Below are 26,171 nucleotides of genomic sequence, written 5' to 3' on the forward strand. Positions count from 1 at the left end.
GGTCCAACTTCAAAATGGCCAATTTCAACAAGGACCGGAAAGCATATTAGAGGTCATCAGGTGATTGAGCACCAGTGGTGGAAATGACTGCCTGGAGGTGAATCTAGCCTTCATGATTTACTGGCCAAACAAGCTTGGGCAAAAGTCACTTCACCTCTTTGCCTTATTCCTCACCTGTTAAATGGTGCTATGAATAGGACCCACCTCATAGGACAGTTGTGCGGATTAAGATATGGATTTCAAGTACTTACAACCTTGCCTGGTACATGACAAACACCGTAAATGCACCTTCTGTTGTTATCATCAACATAAGATGATTTGGAAAGTTATTAACATCTTCTTGACCTGCTCCTCCAATTACCTATTTATATCTCCTTGTTCTCACTTCTAGCTAATCTCTGTACATGTTTATAATAAGCTATTTTTTACCTCGGGAATGCTAAGTGCTGATGTCTATTCCATCCACCTCCCCTCCACCAACCATTTTAAGAACTGCTGATTTTGTTCTTTTCATCCAAGATATCATTTGCCCCTTCTCCACCTGCTCAAATCATATTTGTTCCTCGATGTCCAACCTAAACGCCACCTCTTCCAAGAAGCCTGTTCTGATCACCCTTCCCAGAGTGAACTTGTTGTTCACTGACCTTCCATAGTTAGCAGTTCATCTCTACCTCAATTACACTTTCACACTTTCCACTTTTAGGTACGTACCTTTCCATGATGAAATTGTGAGCTCCGAGAGGACAAGATCCCAATTTCTAGGCTCACTTTCTGCCCATTCCCATCCCCAAGTATATAGCGGGCAAGCAGTAAGTATTTGTTGAATAACTGTATTTGAAAAGCCCATTTAGAAAGGTTCATCTAAATTGTAAAACAGCTTTATCGAAAATTCAGTAAGTTTCTAAGGAAAGGTAAAAACCAGTTACAACTGAACACTAATCAGATATTTTAAGGGAAAAGAAGTTTGTACATGAAAGACACTTGGTTTATTGCATTAAAAAACTTTATTTCATTTAAAAGGTCCAATATAAGCCAAATTAAACCCCAAACCGACAGCTACACTTAGAGATATCCTGAACTAAATGGCACTGTTTTGAGTTGTGTGTCTTATTAAAGGAGATCATTTGCTATTACCACCACTGCCCTAAAAGTAGTTCTACAACAGAAGCTGGTATTATAATACATAGCAGATACTTCAGATGTCATCTTTCATGCAGAAGTTAAAAAAGCAAACAGGCTTTTCTATTCTGTGCAGGTATAAAAACTACTACAGAACAGGGCCTGAATGCCTCTGACATACAAGGTGTAACTATAAAGGAACTCACTGGCGCTGTGTCCCTTCATTCAAGCAGTCCGCGTGCTTCCCCCAACAATACTAGTGCCATTAAAATACTGTTCGGGACAGTACTTTGGGATTTCCCCTCATCAGGTGCCGACCAAAGGAAGTGGTCGATCAAGCTGGGGGATAGACTATCACAAAATGGGATCACAGAGCAATGGAATAGCTTTCCTAGTGGGCAAGTGATTCGGAAGACCCACCTCACCAGTATTTCCAGTCATGGCATCATTTACATAAAATGATGCAAGATCTAAATTCCGGTATGTGTGAGGATAAATTAAAAACAGCTTGTTACTTTATAGTTACACCTTGGGTTTCATTAGAGGCGGTAAATCTAACAGTGTGTCTAATGAGTCCTTCTGGAAATCACTTCAGCAGACAAGTCAAATAGCCTGCAAAAGAGAAGACACGGCAGAGGGCGTAAGACATCCTGCCGAGGTTCTCAGCCTTCTCTTGGAGGACAGACCAGGGCCCAAGGACAGAAGTTCCCAGGAGGGAAGGAGGCTTCAGCTCCACCTAAGGAAGACCTTTCTAACAGAGCTGCTCAACAACTGAATGGACTGCTTGGTGAGGTAGAGTCACTGGAAGTATTCAAGGTGGAAAGATCACCCTTGTAGAAGAGACTCCTGTATTTGTTAAGAGGTTAGACTGGATGAACCTCAGGTCTCTTTCAATTCTGAGATTCTAGAAAATTCCCTCAGGGAATTCAGAAGAGAATTCCTAAAAGGAAAGAGAAAGCACACATATGTATACTTTTAGAATCCTCTTGAGTTTTTTTCTTTTTTTCAAAAGGTACAATAGAAAATGTAGTCTGCTGTCTTTAAAATGCATATTCACCTTCCTACCACTAATAATTAGGAAGGGTCCATTATGACTTCTTTATATTATAAAGAAAAGATGGATGATTACATTTATAATTTCTGTAAATACTTTAGAAAAAAATGCTTAAAATCTAGTAGTCAATGCCCTAGAAACTTTATAGATTTTTAGGTAATATGCACAGATACAAATACATTATTAAATACAACTCACATCTGTGTTTTATTATACTCTAAAATATACAGGAATCTTGATGTACTGAAAGAGTGCAAGTAAATACAGTATTCAAGCAGTCACTATTTCTATTTACATGCTCATTAATTCTTCAAAAACCCACAAAATTATCAAATAGATCAAAATACTGTTCTGTGTTTTCACACTTTATATTCAGAAAAACCAGCTGATAATTTACAATGTCATAAAGTTTCCAGTTTCACAATACAAAAAGAATAAAATGAAATTGGGTATCATTTTGTGAAAATTTATGGAACTCTACCCAGACCTGGAAGACCCCCTACATATGCGAAATCATTTTCACTGGGAAAGTGACAGTTACAGTAAAAGCAGACCCATATAAATTGTTATTTAAAAGCCTCAACATCAGCCTCTCCCCCCTCTTTTTGTTACTTAAAAGGCAGTCTTCCAATTCGGCAGGCAACTGCTTCCTTCCCTAAACAGTAGCATGTTATAAACACCCTACTTTAAATGTCAATAAGACCTAAAGGCTTTAGTATTTTAAACCTTGCCCAATATAGAAATGCCTTCCAAACCTGATGGCGTTAACTTATGAATAACAAGGGAGTTTCTCTTTTTGATTCTTCACTAAACAATGACAACAAAAATCCCCCAATCCACTGTGGAGGCACAAGGGTGACACAGGCGATGAAGGTGTACCATCCAAAGTAGTGAGATTGAAAACTCCACTCCCCAGGACCACTTGGCTGCAATAGGGTGAAAATCATATACTTTCTGATTTCATGAAATTTCCTTCTTCTAGGAAACTCTTTACATTTTCAAACAAAAATAGTTCAATTTTAAACCTAAACCATTCATAACTGGGCAACAATAGCCCGACCCCAATCTACATCATGTCTACATCACAAATATTTTCACCCTGACTGCACCCAATCAGCTGGTTTTCAATTCTAATATTATAAAAGTTGGAATTTTAAAATTTTTATGTAAAAGAAAAAAAAATGTAAAAATACATCTGCTTTCTCTCATGGTTTAATACAGTATTAGAAGGCTTTCAGATGTTTTCTTAAAAAAAAATCAACATTTAAAACCAAATCTCAGCTTCATTTTCAGAAATATTAAAGTTTGGTTTAGATAATGTCTCATTTCACCCGCTCCAGCTTCCGCAAAGTGGCATTCTATTACAACCCTTTGAGTTATTTGGTCCTTTGGCAATTTGCTGTGCACATCATGCCTACTGTACCAAACTTTTATTGCCCTTAAATTTAGTTGTAGTTTTACTGATGAAACTGAAATCTAGTGTCTTTATCTCTTCTTTCACCATAGTGTTGCTTGTGTGAGCAGATTAGGGTACACAGTGTCCCAAGTAATTCTTGGCACTGCAAAACCAAATTACATAATTCCACAAAGCAATGTGCCATCAAAGTGTTTTCCTCTGGTCAAGTCTATTTCAAGATTCTAGAAGTTCCTTTTGCAAAACTTGCCTTTAAAACTCTTCTTCCTAATGTTACCGCATTTCTTCTATTCGCCCACTCTGTCATCTTTCCTCTTAGGCTGAATTTGTACGTGAATGAGAAAGTGCCTTTTTCCTGAAAAGCACAGTTTGAAGCGTCAGTGCCAGAACTCCCCCCTGGACCTCTGGCTCAGCCGGTCAGTAGGTCTCCGAATCGGAGTCATTGAGCTCGTCCACATCGGTGTATAAGTACTCCTGCTCCCCGCTGACGTTGTTGAAGCTGCAGTAGGAGCTGGGTTCATTCCTCATGATGGGCAAGGCTTCGAAGCTCACTGTTTTTGAGGTGTTTGTATAACGGTTAATGGCATTGAATGTCAGAGATGATAAAGGGCTACTTGATGAGACAGGCATCATGGTGGCCAAAATGAGAGCGAGGCAATCAGCCACGTCCTTGTTGGGAGCACAGGCCAAAGCTGGGGTATAGCCTAGAATTAAAGATAAAATTTAAAAATTACTCATCCTAAGACTCTTTTCACTAACATAAGGAAATAAGCCTAAAGGCCTTCAACTTTACACATACTTTAAATTACCTAGCTTATATAGTAAATTGGTTTTACTGGAATGACTCAGAACTTTCCAATAAGTAGAGAAAGAGGAACGTCATAGAAATCTAGGGTGGGAGGAGACCTAACAGACTACATTATAGCAGAGGAAACTGAGGCCCAGGATGGATGATTCCTCCACTATCTCACAACTTATCTCTATCCATCCAGATTCATAGACAATATCAGACTAGAATAAGGGGAAAAAAACAGACTGACCAATCTTTGTTCAGAATGGTGGGAGAGTCTTACTGTTAATTTGTCGTTCTGTAAGTGCTTACATGCTGAGAAGCCTAAACGTGCACAGATTCATGAATGAGGCTCTGAGCAGGTGCTCAAAAGATGCTTGTTCAATGAAAGACACATGGCCATCAATTAACTTTTCTTTTAGGGTCACAGTCCACTGAAGAAAAACAGATAAACTAAACAGGTTTAAAGCTCCTAAGTCAAAACAAATGTTTCCTTTGTATATGTTCCCTTCTTTAGCAGAAGACTGACTTTAGCCCTAAGGCACCACAGAGTATCAATACAACAAAGTAAGGAAACACTTGGTTGGGTAGGGAGAGAAGATGGTAAGAACATAGAGCCTAATTTAATCATCAACCTCTGTTGTTACTGGAGCAATTCATAACTGGATCATTAATGTGAAGGTTAGAACTGACTGTAAAATAAGATGGGTACTTACTATGACTTGCCAACTTTGGACCGTGATTACTATTTCACATTGCAAAGTATGTCAGAAGACATCAGGTCACAGGCGACCTTCATTATCATCTGTTATACTATCCCTTCCATCTCTTTATAAGGAAAAGCTATATAAAACCTTGAAAATGATCAACAAAGATTGCCTATTGGCTATTGATTTAGAGCCTCACAATGTGACCAAATATCTTATACAAGTTAGCGATTTAGGCTCCTGATTTTAATCTATATAGTTGCTGTATTTCCAGAAATGTAATTTACTGATAATGAAAGTTTCTTTTATAGCTAGGAGAGTCTGCACTTATCTTAGTGGGTGATACCACTCACTTCTATGGATTTCATGACTACATTTTACTAATGATTCCCAAATCTCTATGTCCAACCTAGATCTTGCTGACTTTGGGCTCCAGATCCATATATCTACATCCAGTTACCCACTTGGAGTTTCCAGTGAACTTTTCTCATGTCCCTAACTGAACCCAGCTCTTCCTCCTACATTCTCATCTTAAACAATGGCACTTCCCCGGCCACATCACCCCATGCCAGGCTGCAGGCGACTTCTTCCCTCCCCGGGTTCCATCAAAAGGGCTCCAGAGGGCTTCCCTGGTGGTGCAGTGGTTGAGAGTCCGCCTGCCGATGCAGGGGACACGGGTTCGTGCCCCGGTCCGGGAGGATCCCACATGCCGCGGAGCGGCTGGGCCCGTGAGCCATGGCCGCTGAGCCTGCGCGTCCGGAGCCTGTGCTCCGCAACGGGAGAGGCCACAACAGTGAGAGGCCCGCGTACCGCAAAAAAAAAAAAAAAAAAGGGCTCTAGAAACATCAACGTCCTTTCATCTCCAATGTCTCTGCCTTAATTCTGCCCACCCCCTCCTTCCACCCCTAACTGTGAACTTGTTTCCTAGTCTAGGCTTGCTCCCCTTCAGACTAGCTGCTGTCTCCCTGATACACAGATCCTTTGCCACTTGACCTAAGAGACTCTGGCGCAACTCACTACTCAAGCTGCCCTGCATTGTATCTCTAAATACGTCACACTCTCTGCTTAAGAAGTTTTCTCCCCACTTTTTACTTGTCCTTTGGATTTTGGCTCAGAACGCACTTTTGGGGGATGCCTTCCCCGATAGCTCTCATGGCATTCTAGGGTTATTCTAACTGAACTACTTCAAGGGCCTTGTGACAGCCTGTTTATATGCACTGCCATTCAAGGAAGTAGGCTGTCTTACTCTACACCGTATCTGCAGGATTTAGCACAGTTCTCGGCACATCATCACCTAACACATACTCACTGAGCCCCACATGGCCAGGCGCTCTTCTAACTGCTTAGAGTAGATCTGTGAGTGCAGCTGACAAAGACTCCTGCCCTCATATGTTAGAAGATAAACTCTATGGAAAAAAGAATGAGGAAGGAGTAGAGCAGGTTAAGCAAGAGCTGAAAATGCTATGGGGGGTGTGCAGCAGGCTGCAGTATAAAAAGGGTAGTCAGAATGGGATTCATTGAAGAGATGATATTTGAGTTAAGACTGGAAACAGGTGAAGGGTTTAGTCAGAGATTGTTGGGGGCAGAGTGCTCCAAGCAGAGGAAGCAGCCAGAACAAACATGACAATGCATGCACATCCCTGGTGTGAGGTGCCGCCACAGCAGAATGCGACGATGGAGGAAGAGTAGGAAATGAGGTGGGAGAGGTAATGGCGAGCGGGATGACCCAGTAGGGCCTTGGAGATCATTTAAGGGTTCTCAGTAAACTGAGATTCAGAGGGAAGCATCTTCCCATGTATTCTGAAAGGATCGTGGCCCGGGTGGTAGATGAGGGAAAAAAGTGGGCATATTTTGAACATACTTTGGAGGTGGGTCAGTAGTACATGCTGGTGGACTGTGCCCTGGGTGTGAGAGGGGTCGAGGAGCAACTGTAAGGATGGAAACGGCCACCAGCTGAGCCAAGGGTGGCTGTGGGCACAGCAGGCTTGGCAGAGGGGGAGAGAAAGGCCCATCAGTTCAGTTCTGGACATGTGCACTAGACATCCACTGTCTATTAGGCAGCTGGAGACAGAAATTTAGGAATTCTCAGCACAGAGGTAGTGTTTAGAACCAAAGGACTGGATGAGGTCACCCAGGGAGTGAATGTAGGTAGGGAAAGCAAAAAGAACTGAGTACTAAGTCCGAGAGCCCTCCAATATTAACAAGCTGGGGATAGCGCAAGAAATTATAACTAGTACTGTAGGAGGAAAACTAAGAAAATGTGGAGTCCTGAAAGCCAAGTAAAGAAAGTTTATCCAGAAAAAGGGATACACCTGAAACTAATATAATACTGTATGTCATATGTCAGTTATACCTCAATAAGAAATGAGTAAAATAAAAAATAAAAAATTTTCAGTTCCAGTAAATCTGGTTATTTAATCTAACCAACAAAGTAGTGAGTTACAAATCCTCACCTGGTTATCAATTCAAGGAACCAGGCATTTGTGAATGAAGAATGTCCTAGGGACCTCCCTGGTAGTGCAGTGGTAACAATCCGCCTGCCAATGCAGGGGACATGGGTTCAAGCTGTGGTCTGGGAAGATCCCACATGCTGCGGAGCAACTAAGCCTGTGCACCACAACTACGGAGCCAGCGCTCTAGAGCCCGCAAGCCACAACTACTGAGACCGCGTGCCACAACTACTGAAGCCCCCATGCCCCGCAAGAGACGCCACCGCAATGAGAAGCCCACACACCACAACAAAGAGTAGCCCCCGCTCGCCGCAACTAGAGAAAGCCTGCTCACAGCAACAAAGACCCAACATAGCCAAAAATAAAATGAATAAAATAAAATAAACAACAAAAAGAAGAATATCCTAAAGAAGGATATTATAATCAAATCATATGTATTCTCTCCGACTCTCCCTCTTATCCTGCCCTGAAAGATCTGTACCTACTGATCCCGGGAACAGTGTGCAGCACAATGGAAAGTATGGAGATTTTGAGGGGGAACAGCAGACACCAGCTATGGTAAATCGCAACCTTCACATCCCTTATTCACATATGTTTTCAATTCCACATTAAAAGCCTTTTCTTATTTTTAAAGAAGGAATAATCAGTTGTGTGAAATTCTGATGTGTCAAGTGAAAGGAGAGGTGACTCTTAGCATTGCAGTGGTCACTGGTGACCTTGCTGAGAACCGTTCTGTAGTGCGGTGGCAGTAACAGCCTGACCAGGGGGGATTCACAAGAGCAAGAAAAAGGGGAAGTGGAGACAGAGGGAGAGCCAACTTTTGAGTAACTGTGTTGCAAAGGGGAACAGAGAAATATGGCAACAGCTGGTAGGAGCAGTGGGAGCAATGAGAGATTTTTTAAGATGAGAGAAATAACGTTTTTATGCTGATGGGAGTAATCTAGAAAGATTCCTACAAAAAAGTCATCATTACAGGACACGAAAGCAAAGAATTGCTAAAGTGACAGTCTCAAGTATGCAAAAGAGGATAGGACCTAGTGCGTAAGTGGGAAGATTAGCTTTAGACAAAACCTGGCATTTAAGTAAGGGCCTTGATAAATATTTGTTGACAGAACAAATTCTTTGAATACTAAGATAACTAAACCAAAGTTAGTAAACCCTAACTCTGATTTAATAAATACATGAAACTCAGAAGTTCACCTGTTAGATGGACTTTTCCTGCTTCTCTTGCCCTTATTCCCTTTGCCACAAAGTATAAGTTCTAGTCAGTATTAACTTCAGCTCTTCTCTTTGACCAATAAAAAATATCCAAGTCTACTTTACTTCAAATATGGATCATCGAAAGATGAAAGCTTCTAACAGGTTAAGGAAAGAGATCACAGAAGCTACTTACCATTTTCATCTACTGCAAGCACACTTGCTCCTTTCCCCAAAAGTTCTTGAACCACCATTGTTAGCCCATTTCGGGCAGCAACATGCAGAGGTCTGGAGGGAAAAAAATACGTGTACATGTACATGTGTGCACGCCCATGTGTGTGTGTGCTCGTTCACTCTCTCTATCCTGGTTGTTGAAGACCATTTTTGCTTGGCTGTGCAGATCTAGAGATGCAAACTGGAGGCCCGTGGTCCTGACAGCAATGAAGATGGGAGCAGGCCACGGCAGAGCCAGTGTGCAGTGCACTGTCAGGCCTCGTCATGCACCTGAGCTCAGCACTAGGCCCATCAACAGGTTTCCACCTTCACCAAACCCTTTTGTGAGTTTCCTTCAAGACTCAATGTTTGAAGAGATTTTACTAACTAAACTGCCTTGTTTTTTTTTTTCTGTATACCAATGTTTATTTGGCATTATATATAATAGCCAGATACAAAAAGACAACTGTTGTATGATTCCACTTATATGAAGCACCTAAAAAGGCAAATCCATAGAAGAAGAAAGTAAACTAGAAATTCTCTGGGACTGGGTGGGGGTAAGGGCAGTGGAGCAGATATTGTTGAATGGATACTGATAAACTGCCTTCTTAAGTTGTTTTAAGAAATGTGGTTGGCAAACACGTATAATAGAATATACAATAAAAACTGTAAATTGCAACAGCACAAATTCCAACAGGCTCTGAAAACAGTTTACAGGTTCCATGACTCATTTTTGGACCCTTAAGGGATCTGACTGATACATGAATGGAAACCAGTATTATAAGGTTTTTCTCTTTACTAAGTCTCAAAGTAGAATAGCAAATGAAAATGGAGAGAGGACAATGGGAGACACTGATCCAGGATTTAATGAGTCACCTGGAGGCTGGCGGTTCACAATTAGAACTTGATTATTTCTGAAATCTCTCTAGCTCACAGACACGTATAAAACTTTTTGCCTCATTTACTGCTAGTGTCAAATAATGTATTATTCCAGTTGGTTGCCATAAAATACACAGAACAGTATTACTTTCCTCCATAAAACTGGACTGAGAAACAACACATTTCAATTCAAAAGCTTTTTTAGTAATATGCCTTTTAATTATGATGATTTTAGAAATGAGTTTTGTCACTTATAAGAACTGTTCCTTATTTTTTAACTGCTTCTGTGATAGACTGATTCCAATGGTCCCATGTTAAAAAAGAACCCCATTAATCATTTTTATAATTATAGGTCACAAGGTTTACACTAGACACTGAAAGTACTCACGTTTGCAAAGCTGCATTGGTTGCATTGATGAGGTTTCTATCTGTTATCTTTTCCAGTATTAACAAGGCACTAGTTTCATGACCCTAAAATTATGGCAAATAACTCTTAAAAACTTCAGCACCATTAAAGATAAATTTGTACACTCAATACACCCCAACCCTAGTCCATGTAACATATACATCACCATACATATGCCATGCATTTTCTTGGCTAATGCCTTAAATATTTGCCCAAACATGTGTTGGTGTAATGGGGTTACAGAAGAGGACAGGAATATTGAAGATCAGAGAGATTAGAGAAAGACAATCATTACGTTTAGGCTTGTGGTCCAAAACTTACTTGGCTTACTGGAAACTTTCATATACCACGGTGCTTAACACATCAGTATTTTTTCCCAAGAAATCTGATGTCAGTGATTATTAGAGAGGTTTGGTCCCTAGCTCTGTGCATTTTAGTTAAGTGGAAAAACTTTAAATGCCACTGTTGATATTAACAATGAAAATATATCCTTAAGATGTGTACCTACCTTGCTGCAAGCCAAATGGAGGGCGGTGTTTTTACTGTTATCTTGTAAAGTCAGATCTGCACTAGCACTGCTGACCAGCATCTCTGGGAGGAAAAATTGTATCAACTCTTTTGCTTATGAACATACACCTCAGATTACTAATAACTCACTGTAGAGAAATGAAGACAGAAAGGAAAAATATCCCTCTAGCAAAACCTTAAGTGCAAAAAACACACTGTAATATAAAGGTCTATACCATATTTTTATACTGTTGTATAAGTAACAGACAAGAACAACAGCAACTAACATTCCTTTTGTGAGGTCTTACTAAATTTCAAAGACTGTTTTAAGTGTTCTGCATTTATAGTAACTTATTTACCCCTCAAAACAACCCTAACAAAGTAGATACTGTTATTTTTTTCACTTTATAGATGAAAAAATTGAGGCATGAGGTTGCTTAGTTGGCAGATCTAGAACCACATTCGATCTGACTCCAGAGCCAGGGTTCTTAACCACTATCCTAACACTGCCTGCTAACGTCACTATTCAATCAGTAAGGGCAAATGGAAATACTGTGGGCCTAAATGAAAACGTGGGTATAAGCAAGTAAAAGGTTTTAAATCTCAGAAGCGGTGAGATAACTAATGCAAAATTCAGTGAACTAGAGTCAGATGGGAGCTACATTATACATAAGCAATATCCACACTTAGAATAGTAAAAGCCTTAAGCAGTTTTTTTACCGACTGTATTTGTCTGTCCGTTTTCTGCAGCCATCATGAGAGGTGTTTTCCCAGAGAAGTCCACAGAGTTGACATGAGCATTATGGCTGAGTAGCAGCTGCAAACACTCTACATGGTCTGTGAAGGCGGCCGCGTGGAGAGGAGTTCTGCACACAGAGAAATGGGAAGACTGGACTAAATCCGTGCACTGTATACTCTTTAATTTATGAAAGCAATTTTCAAGGGTTTACATACTAGGCATTGCTTGGATACAAACAGGCTTAAAGGGGGGAGCTTACTAACTCCTGCCACAAAAATTTGTGTTTCTGATAATATAGAAGTCCCTTAATTAAACTAGTATAAATTATGAAATTGCCAAAAAAATTACATCATTAAAGGAAATTCTGAAAGAAATAAATCCTGACCCAAATACTGCCATCTATTACAAAAGCTGGACTCTTCCTATTTAGAAATCTGTTAACTTTACTAAAAAGAGTCATTGGGTAACAAACACATCTTTTTTTTTTTTTTTTTTGCGGTACGCAGGCCTCTCACTGTTGTGGCCTCTCCCGTTGTGGAGCACAGGCTCCGGATGCGCAGGCTCAGCGGCCATGGCTCACGGGCCCAGCCGCTCCGCGGCATGTGGGATCCTCCCGGACCGGGGCACGAACCCGTGTCCCCTGCATTGGCAGGTGGACTCTCAACCACTGCGCCACCAGGGAAGCCCCAACACACATCTTCTTTAAAAAGGGAAATCTTTTAGCCAGGAAGACTGGCTAAAAGTCATGGTAGAAAAGCCTTTTATAATGAGAATGTAATTAGGATTTTGTAACAATTTATACTTGTAAATATAAAATCAACTTTTAGTTAATAATGGGGTCTCTTTAAATTCTTCCACACTAATCTAGTAGTTAAAATTTCCTACATGGTTGACTTCCTACCTTCCTTTTGAATCTGTGGCGTTCACACTGCTGGCGCCTAACGTGTCAATTAACATCTCAGCAGCACCTTCGTTGTCATTTATCCTGTGAAGGTAACAAGGTGATCACTCCCACAGCCATGGTGTATTTCTCAACCACTCAAACCAAATCCGATTCATTCTGCCTTTACTTACACAGCACAATGCAATGGACTGAAAGCATTTCCTTCCGTTTTCTGGAAAACGTCCTGTTCTAAAAGGAGTTCTACACATGTCTCGTGACCTAAATAAGTAAATGAGGATCAGATATTAAAATCCAAAAAAGATACTGAGGTGCCCATACACACCAACATATCCCTACAGATAAGGCTTTACATGGACTATAAGTAATCAGTTCCCTGAACCCATTAAACATCACATTTTTAGGCACTTTGGAATTCAATGTACAACCTCAGGACCTAAAGTACAGCAGCTTCTTACGATAATTTAATATCAGTTTACTATTATTTGTGTGTGTGTGTTTTGGCTGTGTTGGGTCTTTGTTGCTGTGCATGGGCTTTCTCTAGTTGTGGCGAGCGATGGCTACTCTTCATTGTGGCTGGTGCATGGGCTTCTCATTGCGGTGCCTTCTCTTGTTGCAGAGCACGGGCTCTAGGCTCACAGGCTTCAGTAGTTACGGTGCATGGGCTCAGTAGTTGTGGCACATGGGCTTAGCTGCTCCATGGTATGTGGGGTCTTCCCGGACCAGGGCTCGAACCCGTGTCCCCTGCATTGGCAGGTGGATTCTTAGCCACTGCACCACCAGGGAAGTCCAATATCAGTTTATTATGGACATGACAAATATTTACTTTGTGGGGGAAAAAAATTAGTCTCATTATTCTTTTCTATGGTGACCAGTTAGAGCTATTTGGGCATTATTTTTTAAAATGTCCTATCTATATAGCATAGTATAACTTTCAAAATAATATATGTTTATGCAGCATAATTAACTTCAAAATTTGAATATTTTCTGGCTCTACTAAGGAGTTAATGGTAAAATCTCAAATTCTATCGAAGCGTTCAGAAGGAAAAAAGTACATGTCCCTGTCCCCACCCCATTCCCCAGTTCCACTCTCTAGTGACCACTAGTGACCATTATTACCTTAGAGTTCCAAAAAATTTTTAGGCATATACAACTACATGCACATAAACACACACTTCCTTTTTAAAAAATTTTTACACAAGTGGGATGTTCTGTTCTGCAACTTGTTTTTTACTTTAAAAACTATGTATCTTCCCACACTAGCATGTACAGACATCCTATTGTTGAATGTTTGGAAAAACTTCACAGTATCAGAATGTATCATAAAGGATTTAATCTCTAATTATTGGTTTTGAGGTGACTGCTAGTTTTTCTTTGTGATATTATCAACAATGTTGTAAATGTTCCAGTACTTAAAAAGTATTTATTTCTAGGAACAATTTTCTGGAAATGATCTTGCTGGGTTAAAGGTCAAGTATATTGATTACTAATAGGTATCAGGCCCACAGTTTTTAATAGCAACTTTGAAAACTGGGGAAAACCTCAGATTTTCAAACCTCAGATTTTCTTAATCCAATTTTCAAAGCCAGAGTTTTAGTAAAAGTACCCCCACTGCTGTATTAATGGCAGAAAATGAAATGTTGCTTCTTTTATTTCGTTAGTCATTTGGGATGTGCATTAGGAATAAATTAGATTCTTAAACAGCCTCTTTACTTCCATGGCTTAACATCTGGCTAACAAAGTGATGCTCTTTTTTTTAATTACTCTAACATTCTCAAACAATAGTTCATCTTAATTTTTATCCTATAATTGTTTTTAGCAGGAAAAGAAAGTATGTTTTAGGAAACCTATGGTTACGTTCCATCATCTGTCAGTTCTTTCATCCTGATTCTCAACAGGGGCAATTTTAGCCCTCAGGGGACATTTGGCCATGTCTAGAGACATTTTTGCTTATCACAGCTGGGGATGGGGTAGGGAAGGGCTATGGCATCTAGTCGGTAGAAGCCGGGGCTGCTGTTAAACCTCTTGCATGCACACGAGTCACTCACAACGAAGGATTATCTGGCCTCAAAGGTCAACAGTGCTGAGGGTGGGAAACCCTGCTTCAATTCTCCCTCTCCAAATGTTAACTCATGGCCAAGAAGTAACCAAGGAAAGTTGTCCAGTATTGATTTGAGAGCCTCCTATTTTCCTGAGATAGCAGTTCTCAAGGTGTGGGCTAGGGAGCTGCTGGGTGATACTGCAAATTATTCTTTTCTTTAACAAGCCATCAAAGCAATGTGCCACTCTATTAATATTTTTTTGAAAAATAGTTTTTTTCATAAAAATGCTATTTATATTAACATGTAATGGATTTATTATTTTAAAATAAATTAATAAATATCCTTAAATTTCTCAGTCCTAATTTCCAATACAGTAAATACTAACAGCTATAAGCCACAGGTCCTGAGACTGAAAGATGTGAGAATCACTGTCTGCGTAGACTGTGGCTGGCAAAAGGGAGTCCCGGGGCTCTGGATTCAGCAGTCATTACTGGGGTCATGTCAAGCTGAAAATTTCTTCACTTTGTGTCCTGGTTTATAAAAGTATATAGGATAAAACTGGTCTCTTCATGTTTTAGAGGGATATTCTGAAGATGCTTATAGCTTCGTAAAAATTGATACATTTTTAAAAGGAACATATGAGATCATGGAAGTATTCTTAGTTCTGTGATTGAATGACTCCATAAACTGGAAATCTGAACTTTAAAGTTGGGTATGTATAACCAGTTCTCTTCTAAAGCTTTGCCATCATTCCATTTTAATTTTGAGAGAAAGGTTGTTTTCTATCCTGTTGGAGTGCTTCCAATTTTTTTTTTAGCCGTACAATAATTACTAGTCAAAGTAAAACTATTTTACATATTCTACTCTCAGAATGCCAAATTATAAAATAGGCTTTTGGCTGTAAATATGGTATTAATTTTACACTGCCTGTACAGTCTGTACATATAGCCAACACACATTTAATTCCTTCCAGCTCAATTCAGAATCATCACCAATTTTGCTACAGTCTGGAAATTAGACACATCTGCTATGATCTTTAAATGGCAACCAGGCACGTAGTTTGTGCAAAATTTTGTGTCTTGTACACAACGTGCTCAGAGAGTCTAAATTCAGCAGTGATGGAGTAAGAAACTCACTTTAGGAAAACCGTGTTCTCCGGAAAGACGTGGTAGGAATGTTATAATAAATAGCAACTCTCCAAAGGACAGTTACAGCAGTATTTTTACAACTAAATGCTCTACCTGAGGAAAACTACCTTACTGTGTGATTTTTCCAATGGTTAATTCTCACTGACTTAAAAAAAAAAAAAGCACCAATAAAAGTCTGTTTCAAAATAGTTTTATCTGTGGATGTTTTCCTACTGCTTGGTTCTCCTTATACTTGTAAGATGTCAAGTTACATTATAAAGACAAACCAATTTCAATGGCAAAATACAGTATCTTCTTTGACTTAGGATTTATCTTGGACAACTTTGCTATATTCATTAAATACCAACTTTAGTGAGTTGAAAAAGGAAGAAGAGTTGAAATCCAAAGGTTTTGTAGTTTTCAAAACTGTTCTGGCTAAGGATCTGAGGTAGTAACATATGAAACTGACTAAACCAAGCTTCTGAATTAGCAATATATTTCACTATTCAAGTTTTCTATGGCACCATCAGTACTCAGAGTTGCAAAATGACCAAATGTAGCCACAGGTCAATCCTCAAGAAGACATCAAAGCTTTCTCAGAGCAAAAGAATAGAGCTCTCAATTCTGATACAAGAATTAATATGAAAATCAAAATACTGTTATCTAGAAAATGCTTACGAAAATGTTTAAACTATAATTTTGCAAGATTCAGATTTCTCCTCTTTTACCACAACTCAACAATTATTTGTCAAAATGGCTCCCAGTAAAAGAACCACATCAAAAAGTGTATTACAGAAAGATAGAAACCTCCTCTCTGGCAAGGCAGTCAGCTGAATTTTATAACAGCCACTATGCTTATTTTTTTAAGCAAGTGGATATTATATAAAGAGGCAATTTCTATTTTCTGTACATTTTGAGGGAAAGTTGTTAGAACTGTCAACTAGTTTTGTAGATATGCTATTACAACTAACAATAACCTGAATGCTACACTGAAATTCAAAACAAATAAAAAACCCCTCACATCCCTGATAAAGCCCTAAGCATACACTTAGGCAGGACTGATGTTTTAACACTGCATATAACGTACCCAAATGTTTTCTAAGATGATCAAATCTTCAATATGCTCTGTTACTTACATTATTTTAGTGACATTTCAAAAGCCAAATCCCATTTTTCACATCTATCATTTAAAAATAGCTTTATACTTCTCTGATTGACCTTTAATGAGTCTACCTGTAAAAGGACTAACTGTGACGGTTAGTCTCCAGGAAGCTAAAAGTAAGTCTGTTATAATCATGCAGCCAAGTTCACTTAACCACAAAAGTGTCCAAGTTTCTAGTTTCTACTTCCGTGATTTATTCTACCAGGATTTTATTCCCTTAAAATGTTGAACATACATGTTACTGTTGATATAAGGATCTTAACTTGCAACGTGCTCAGAAAACATACACAGATTTCAGTCTAGAATATGATACATTTTCACTGTTTCTCTTACCTTTGTCATTTTTCCCCTAATAACAAGTACATTTAGAAAGAAAAATATAATAAAAATACAAGCATAACTATATAAAAGACGTTGGAAATAATAAAAGTATATTAATAACAAATAATATTAATAATGTTATAAAAGTAATATTATAAAAGTATCTTAAAAATGCAAAATACTTATTGAAGCAAAAGTCTAAAAACCTTTTAAACTTAGTGACTGCTTATCTCAAAACATCTGTGACAACCAGCATCTTGGCTTTAGCACGACAAGGCACTGGAGTAAGCTATAACTACATGGTAGGTTATTCTTAATGTATCATTCTCATGGAAGTCAGAATGTGTCAGTTAGTTGTCTCTCTGTGGTACATAACGGGCAGGTAACGTGGGTCTGTGTCTGTGTACTTAACCGTTGTAGCAAGCCCAGTGAAGCGCCGTGTATCCATGATTGTCCGCCATGGCTGGATTTGCATCCATAGATGCTGCTGACTGCAGAAGAGCTCCGAGAACACCAATGTGTCCACAGGCAGCTGACAAGTGTATTGGTGTCCGGCCCCTGCTATCTCGTAATAAGCACTTAGCACCATGTTGAAGCAATGCATCTACACACTCTTCATGGCCTGTGACTGCCTGAAAGAAAAATTATTTGCATGTAGCTGAATACACTATGTTGGGCACTCCATGCCAATTATAGCTAATTACGAATTTTAAAGTCCATATTCCCCATGTCCTCCCACCAATCAAGGCATTTATCATATTTTGAGTAACCCAGTATTTTTACTCAAAGTGGCTTAAAAATTTAAAGCAGTGACCTTGTCAAAATAAAAGTAAATATGAAAACCAGGAATAATGGGACTTCTAGTTCAACAAAAAAATATTTCAAAGGTGAAAAAATTAAGACAAAAATGTATAAGAAAATAGTTGTGATAATGGGAAAAAGTAAAACTGACATCAATTCTACTCAAGGCTTTAGGGTTATAAAATTTTTTTTTAAATTAATTAATTAATTAATTTTTGGCTGTGCTGGGTCCTCGTCGCTGCGCGCAGGCTCCCTCCAGCCACGGTGAGCAGGGGCCATTCCTTGCTGCGGTGCGCAGGCTTCTCATTGTGGAAAACAGGCCCCAGGCACCCAGGCCCCAGCAGCCATGGCACACAGGCTCAGTATTTGTGGCTCGTGAGCTCTAGAGTGCAGGCTCAGCAGTTGTGGTGCATGGGCTTAGCTGATCTGAGGCACGTGGGATCCTCCCGGACCAGGGGTCAAACCCGTGACCCCCGCACTGGCAGGCGATTCCCAACCACTGCGCCACCAGGGAAGGCCCCTAAGATTTAAAAATTCTGTTCCAACATTATTCTTCTCTGGATTAAGTTGTGTTTTGTGGTGTTAAAAATTAGAGTTCAAAAACTAAGATAGTGAAAGAAACAGTAAAGATTATTTGGTAAAAATTAAATGAAGAAAAATATAAACACAGCCTAGTTCAGTTTTAGGTAAAATGAGGTCATAAAAACTTTCAGCAAGGAAGCGAGAACACTTCTGCTTACCCCTCTGTGCAGTGCCGTCCTTCCCCATTTATCTTTGGCATCTACGTTTGCTCCTTTGTTCAGCAGTGAGTAGACACAGTCCGTGTGCCCGTTGAGCACAGAGAGCATCAGAGGAGTCCTAGGTAACAACAGGAGCAGCTCCGTCACCACCGAGACTTCATCCATGAAAATACACTGTGTTGGCCTGCCTTCTAAACATGTCTTTCTGTGATGCAACTTTAAAGTATACTTAAAAAACTGTATTTGATGTTACTCAGTTACACACTATGACAGACTTACTAAAATAGGGGGGCAAAGGTATGAAGATTAACAAACATCCTAAAACTAATTTAAAAATTAGTAAAACTTACTGTCCATTTCCATCTTGAATATCTACTGCATTCTGTGGTTCTGCATTTCCTATTAGTAGCCGTAAGCATTCCGAATGACCATTTGTTGCTGTAAAGTGATATTCAAAAATTTCAGCAATTATATATCTATAAAATGATAAAATAGAAAATGTCCATCTTAAACCACATTTGCTAGATATAATTTTGGAATATTCATTGAACTTAACAGGCAAGAAAGAAAATGCTCATTTTATTTAGCTCTCTGGTGGTGCCAATGTGGTCAGGAAGGGCAGCCTGCCTCCAGCCAAGGGATGAAATCATGATCAGACAAGTCAATCACATCAACCCCATTCTCCTTTGCCAATGACTGGTTTCAAGTTCTGCCCACTGAAATGTTAAGAAGTCTGGAGGACGTCTGGGAAATATTTTTATTCCTGATAGTGAAAGTCCTCCTTCTTTCTTGATTTTAGATGTGATCCTTGGGGATACTTCAAGGAAATTCTGTTTGGCCCATCATTTTTTTTTTAAACTGGATTCACGGATACTCAGTACACAGCAGCTACTGATGAGTATTCGTATCGTCTAAGCTCAACACCCAAAGCATCAGGCATAAGATCCCTGTGGGAAAGGACTGGCTCACATCCAGAACCAATGTCCTTTCTATGATTTAAGAGTAAGATGCTCCCCAGCAGGTCTCCAAATTTGAAAGGCATCCTGGTTCTAACCAAGGCTTGCATTTATTGAAGAGGTGGGTGCTAACAGTAACCTGTAACTCTTTCAGTGGGTAGGACTTATGAATTATATGGCATTGGTCAGCCACTTCTGAGGGACTTACTAGTGTCTTGGTTCAATATTTATCTATTAAGAGTGCAAACACTCCATGAAAGCTTTAAATTAGCTCTGCAAATAATGTGCTTACAATATAATGTTTCAAGTTGCAGAATAATATACAACGTCACTCTTTTTCAGAATAAGGTAACAGAAAATGATAGCATTTTGACTTCTTGTTTTTACCATACAGCAGTTTATATACATATCCTTATTAGAACTTTTAATCCATTATTAAAATTTTTTTCTTTGAGCCCTGCTTGATTATCTGATAGTTTCTGAAAGGCTGCTCTGGAGCAACAGTGGGTGTTACCTATAGTCTTCTAAAATGTAAGTTTTCCAAATGACCAGAAGCAAAGTCCCAGACCTACATTCAAATGGATCCATTTTAAGGATCACCCTATAAAAACAGACTAAGTGAAATGAATCTAACCATACGAAGATGGCCTACGGGGGATGAGACAAATACTTGGCTAGGATTTCTTCACATATACCAGTCTTGAATTCATTATTTAAAATTAATACTGCCTTGTAGTAATTCCTGTAGAGAGTTGTGAATCTGCATCTGCTAGTGACACAGCGGGTACTGAGTCATCACAGTGGCATTGTTATGTAGCTTTGCATTTTCACACATCTACAACATCACAAAACACTCCACGGAGTAGTTCTTGCATAGCAGGCACTCTGTATTCCTGTCTGATTAAATGTTTAATGCAGTACCCTGGTACAGTAAGTAAAATGTTTATCAGTTATTAAATGAAAGCACATACCAACCCAAAAGAATTTCCATCAAAAAGCAGTAAAAAAAAATTGTATTTTTTTTGTTGATAAAGTACTTCAGAAGTTAGACTATTATATAAATCCGATTTCTAAGGTAGATATTTTTTTAAAGTGATTATAATCTTGCTGTTGGTTTTCCCCTGAGAGTAGAATCATTAGAACTGTTAAAGTCAAAATTGTTAAAACAATTACCAGGAGTATAATATACAAGAAATTGAAAAAGAAGAGCATTAGATGGAAAGTGGTAAATAAAATCATTCACAGTCTTTGACATACCTGCTGCATGTATAGGTGTTCTCTTCAAAATGTAATCTTTGACTAAGATTGAGGCTCCCTGATTAATGAGAACATCCACACATTCTACATGGCCCTTAAATGCTGCAAGGTCCAAGGGTGTTCTTCCACTACTGTTTCTCACATCAAGATCTAACAAAGACTGTACTAACACTTCTAGTGCTTGATGGTGACCATGATAGGCCTGGGAATAAATAAAAATATAAATTAAAAAATACATATTTAGACTGACTTCTTAGAAACCCTAGAAAACATAAAGGGAGTAGTAAGCAAACTTGTCTTACATCATTATATTTGAGATAATCTAAAACTTCTGTATTGATAATTCAGAAAGTTACCTACAAATTTTTCTAATAATCAATTAGTAGGCTACAGTGTTAGGGAATGGGTATTCCACAAATAATAAAAGTTCAAATGACAGGTGATCTTTTCATGAGTATACAATGTCTGGTTCATGGCAGACATTCAATGATGTGTGACATGGGTTCAATGAAAGCTTTCACTCTAAGTCTATGATTCCAGAGCCCGTGTTCTTCATCACAGTTCAGTGCCCCCCCTTTACTCCCCGATAAAGTGTTACTACACTTAAATCATAGATATAGTTGCAACTGAAGTTCAGCTAGTACATGAGCCTTCTGATTTCTCAAATTAAAATGACTACTCCATCCCATAACGTGCCATCTCAAAAATAAACATTTCTTTTCAAAAATATTTAGGCTGAGCCCTGCTTGAAAAACTGCCATGTGCTACACACTGTCCTAGCAGTACAGCAGAGCAAGAAGATTGAGAGATTTGTTTGAAACCCGACTGACTGAAATCCCCTTCTTTACACAGTCTGCTTTCCAGAGAATTCATTTCAAAAACCAACATGTCAACTGAACATCTATTACTCTTATTGGACTAGATGCTGAGCAGGACATAAGGCAATAACGACACAGTTCTGATGGGGAAGGAATGTCTCCTCTGGTTCACTCATGCCACCCCTTTTAGCTAAGGGACAAGTCATTTTCTGATACCTTTCAGCCCTGCAGCTTAGCACATACAGGCAAACTGTAAATGATCACATGTGAACTTTTCATTAGGGAATTGAAAAATATAAAATTCTACCATATTTGTGCTAAATGTCACCTGCTTCTAAAAAGAGATACTCAGCTAGAAAGAGGGCCCTGCAAGGCCTCCCTGGTGGCGCAGTGGTTGAGAGTCTGCCTGCCGATGCAGGGGACATGGGTTCGTGTCCCGGTCCGGGAAGATCTCACATGCCGCGGAGCGGCTGGGCCCGTGAGCCATGGCCACTGAGCCTGTGCTCCGCAACGGGAGAGGCCACAACAGTGAGAGGCCAGCGTACCGCAAAAAAAAAAAAAGAGGGCCCCGCAATGTACCAAAGGGCTATAAAACCACTTCTTGTGGGAAATGTCAGAAAGCACCAGCAGGAGGTGAAGCTGCTCTGGGCCTTACTGACCTCTTGATGTTTCTGACTCCCTCAAAGGTTAAAGTGACTGGAGATCTCTGAGCTCTACTGTCTGAGGATCACATCTAACCTTGTTCCTCAATACCAGGTCAACAAAATTATGCTATTAAAAATGAACTGTGAGAGGCACAGCATATGCAGAAGGTGGTATAAAAAGAAGCAGAGGGAAAATAAGGACGGCTAGAGCCAGGGTAATCTGCCACAGGAGTCTTCCCCTCACGATGGCTCTGACTGGACTGGGACAAGAGGCTTAGAAGCCTAGTATGTGCGAAGGCAGGACCAAGGCCAGTTTCCTGAGTCCTCAAGCCAGCGTGTTTTTACTGCATCAAGTCGTCCTGGATTGGGAGAGTTTGGAAGGAGAAAAATCACTTCAGTAATTTCTGAAAAACCTCCTAGGGATGGGTACAAAATGCAAGAGTGGTGGTATAACCACATTTCATTGAGCCTAATTATGAAATCACAAAATTGTTTCCATTTCAGCTTAAAAACACTATTTAGCACACCCATGTTAATAACAGCACTATTCTCAATAGCCATGAAGTAAAATAACTAGTTAAAAAACTGAAGTTTTTGAGATAATGCATTCAAAAACTTGGCAAAGTCCTTAGTCTGGCACCTAGTAAGTGTTCAAGAGATGAGGCGCTATTATTATAAGAATGATGATAATGATGCAGGAAGAACTGCCTAGTCATCTGCTCAGACGTCATTTCTTGCCACCCATAGTAAAATAGCTATTTTCTCCATGCTAGCTTTGCACTTCCAGATGACTTATTTATTATGCAAGTCTGGGAGAGTAGACAGTATTTCCAAAGACCCAAAGGGCAAGGAAAAAGGAAGCTTCAGCATGTCTTCTTAGTTATTTAGACCATGGTAGGAAGTACTGCTGGGGAGAAAGGGGGAGAAAGACAAAGCAGAAAATTCAGTGTACATGTGTCAGTGTTAGAAAATATGCCAGGAGAATATTAAAATAAAAAATAATAGTATATGTGAGAATAAACAATTAAATGGATCACTGGACTTGTGATACACATTAACCTAAGTAGAGACCCTTATAAGCATTTTACTATACTTAAAATCAGAGGTCTCACAAATAGTGACAGTACCCAATTCTCCTGATTCTCAAAGTCCCCCAGCTCCCCACAACATGCTTTATTTCAAAGATAAATTCTTCTTTCAGCGCAGGAAGAACTAGATTGGGCTCTGCTTGAAATTTCCTAAGGTAATTCATTTCCATATTTGACTTAAAAGAACTGTCACACTCTCTTTTAATCTCCTCCTCTTAGTGATGAACATTAAGAGGAAAAATTCAGTGGCATCTGAAGCTAGAAGGAACATTACAGACCATGTAGTTAAATCCTATAGCATGAGCAAGTGAAGGACCAGTGAACACAAACTTAGCACCCCAAAATCACAAAGTAAGCAAAAAGTTTTAGAAATACCACAGAAATTACAGTTCTTATATCGTCTGCTTAAGAAGTCAGAAGCCATTCCACTAGGGTGGGTCATTTTAAAATTCACATCTCAGGCATATTCTCTCCTTAGGGCAGGCCTTGGGGGAAGCTCAAACCCCCTCCCCCCAACCACCCCCCCCCCCGACCTTTTTTTTTTTAAGACAAACAAACAAACGAAACAGAAGTACATTCAAGAATTCTCTGAGTTAAGAAAGTTCTTACAGTTTTAACTCCATGATCATCATTATATGGACCAAAAGTTCTGGGTACTAGTTTGAGTCAACACAAACAGATATGAGACATTTTCAGTAAATCAGCCATCAAGCTGGCTGTGAAGGCAATACTCACAGCCAAGTGTAAAGGGCTTATTGTTGCTCTATTGTCTGAATCACTCAGCATGTCTGTTCCCGAGGTTTCCATTAACTGAGAAAGAAAAGAATTTTAAGTGTCAGAAATGGTACTTTTAGACATACCACAGCAGTTATTCCTGGTCCCCCTCCCCCAAGTTCAAATTCATTTTAGAGTATAAACTGATACTTGAATATGGATTTAAAAATCCCAGACCATTATTATTATGAAAACTAAATTCAGCAACCTTATGGAATGGATTATCCTGAAAATGTGGTAAGGACCACATGCTAAGAGCTTTGAGAGAGGGCTATAAACTTAGAGTTTGAGAGAAATGCCATTTAATTACCACCAAGTAAGAACCTTCCCTCCCCCTGCAAACATGATTTCTGTCACTATCTTTGTTCCCAGGAATGTGTAAGACAGGCTCCAGCTCTAGTGAGAGCAAATATTTAAATACTCAGTATTAGGGGGAAAACTGACTAATTAATACTTACAACATCTAAAGGAGTTTCACTTGCAATCTGAAATAAAATTTAAAATAAAAATACTTAGTTGAGGAAGCAGTCATATACAGTAAAGAGATAAATGTTAACTACATGTCTCTATTTACATAGGGCTTTGTTAAATTCTATTCTGAACTTGTGCTTCCTTTGCCTCCAAAAATGAAGTCTTTTAAATAAACAATTGTACAATATAATAGACCACAAATCTATACACATGGGTCTCAGATTTTAGTCTAAAGCTACCATAATAAACTAAGGAAATATTACTTCTGTAGCAGGGTTCTAAATGCTATATTAAGTATGTCAACCTCTTTTTTCTATCTTTTATACCCACCCTCCTTGAATTTTATTTCCCCTTTAAGGGAACCAATGTTAATATAATTTATAAGTAGGTCTAAATGAAGAAACCTCTAACGTGAAGCATGTGCTACACACTTCAGAATCATTTAACTTGTCTTTTACTCTCCCTTTGGTTTGGCAAAGTGGGGTGAATGGTGAGATGAGTCTCCCTTGTCAGGAGAGACTGACAGAAGACTGGGTCTTTCGGAATTCCTGAATACACAGGGGGAAGCTTCCTCTCACAGAAATACGTATTTCTCACATATGACACAGTTACAGTTCTTTAAAACGTTCCGGAAAACATTTAAAGGGGCAGGGGCAGTGAATGCTACTTGGATGGGGGGCTCTAAGGGAGCCCTCTCCAGAGATCTAATTTCCTCCTTTCTCTGTGAAAGGGAAAAGGGAATGAGAGAAAGCTTAGTGAGGCAAGTATGAATTTAGGAAGGATAGGGATTCTAAAAATGTTAAAAGGCATTTGTTTCTTGGTTCTTTTATTCTCACTGTCATTACATTATTAGAATATAAACTTACATTGGTCCTTCCACAAGAAATCAGGAATCTTACCAGCTGAAGACACAGACGGTGACCATATGCAGCTGAATAATGAACTGCATTGTATCCTTGCTTGTCCCGGATCCCTGGATTTGCATCATTTCTTAATAAGTATTCCAGGCACCTATTAGAGTAAGATACATTCAAAATTCTAAATCCTGCATTTTAACCAATGATAAAAACAGAGACAAACTCAAAACTGGAAATTTTTCTTACATTTGAGTAATGTAAAAATCATAAACACATCTACACTACATACATTTGTCATTTAAATGATATTGACTGTAAGTATCGTAAAAGTACAAACAAAACGTTCATAAGAGAATCTTCTTTATCCACAGTCTGGCAGCAAGTTCAGTATACCTGAAGACTGTTTCGTATACAGTCTATATTTATGGCACCAGCTAGTCGACTCAAATAACGTTTGACAGGATTAAACTCTTAGTGGTGGGGAGCATCCAATCTTTCTGGAATACACAGTTAGTATGGTATCTCATTAGGAAGCTCAAGAAAGGATGTAAAAATATCTCCCAAAACCAAGGTCAGAATTCAAGGATCTTGCATTAGAGACATGAAAAGTGTGGGAACGATGTAAAAGTGGTATGTAGGTAACACGAAAGACCTTCCCATGGGAAATACTTTATTCCTGTGCTATTAAAATATGAGGAAAGTAATGTTAAAAGGACTGTAAGATTTTTTGATGATGG

General features: G+C 39.1%; 1 protein-coding gene across 6 annotated transcripts in view; it reads right to left on the bottom strand.

Annotated features, from left to right (window-relative positions):
• Positions 1 to 968: 968 nt before the first annotated feature.
• ANKRD28 (ankyrin repeat domain 28) overlaps positions 969 to 26,171 on the bottom strand; it is a 186,682-nt gene continuing 161,479 nt past the window's right edge. For 5 of the 6 annotated variants that reach the window (XM_060011496.1, XM_060011495.1, XM_060011492.1 and 2 more), the window contains 14 exons: positions 25,477 to 25,588; positions 24,565 to 24,591; positions 24,068 to 24,142; positions 20,783 to 20,984; positions 18,920 to 19,007; positions 18,570 to 18,687; positions 17,441 to 17,660; positions 12,550 to 12,637; positions 12,377 to 12,460; positions 11,457 to 11,602; positions 10,738 to 10,820; positions 10,212 to 10,294; positions 8,928 to 9,019; positions 969 to 4,291 (listed from right to left, as the gene is read on the bottom strand). In XM_060011496.1, coding sequence (XP_059867479.1) covers positions 4,005 to 4,291; positions 8,928 to 9,019; positions 10,212 to 10,294; positions 10,738 to 10,820; positions 11,457 to 11,602; positions 12,377 to 12,460; positions 12,550 to 12,637; positions 17,441 to 17,660; positions 18,570 to 18,687; positions 18,920 to 19,007; positions 20,783 to 20,984; positions 24,068 to 24,142; positions 24,565 to 24,591; positions 25,477 to 25,588 — 1,705 coding nt within the window. In that variant the 3' untranslated portion in view covers positions 969 to 4,004. Of the gene's footprint in view, positions 4,292 to 8,927; positions 9,020 to 10,207; positions 10,295 to 10,737; positions 10,821 to 11,456; positions 11,603 to 12,376; positions 12,461 to 12,549; positions 12,638 to 17,440; positions 17,661 to 18,569; positions 18,688 to 18,919; positions 19,008 to 20,782; positions 20,985 to 24,067; positions 24,143 to 24,564; positions 24,592 to 25,476; positions 25,589 to 26,171 lie in introns of those variants that run through there. The other variant, XM_060011497.1, reaches the window with a different exon arrangement.

This window comes from Delphinus delphis, chromosome 4 (assembly GCF_949987515.2).
Source record: "Delphinus delphis chromosome 4, mDelDel1.2, whole genome shotgun sequence".
Lineage (NCBI taxonomy): Eukaryota > Metazoa > Chordata > Mammalia > Artiodactyla > Delphinidae > Delphinus > Delphinus delphis.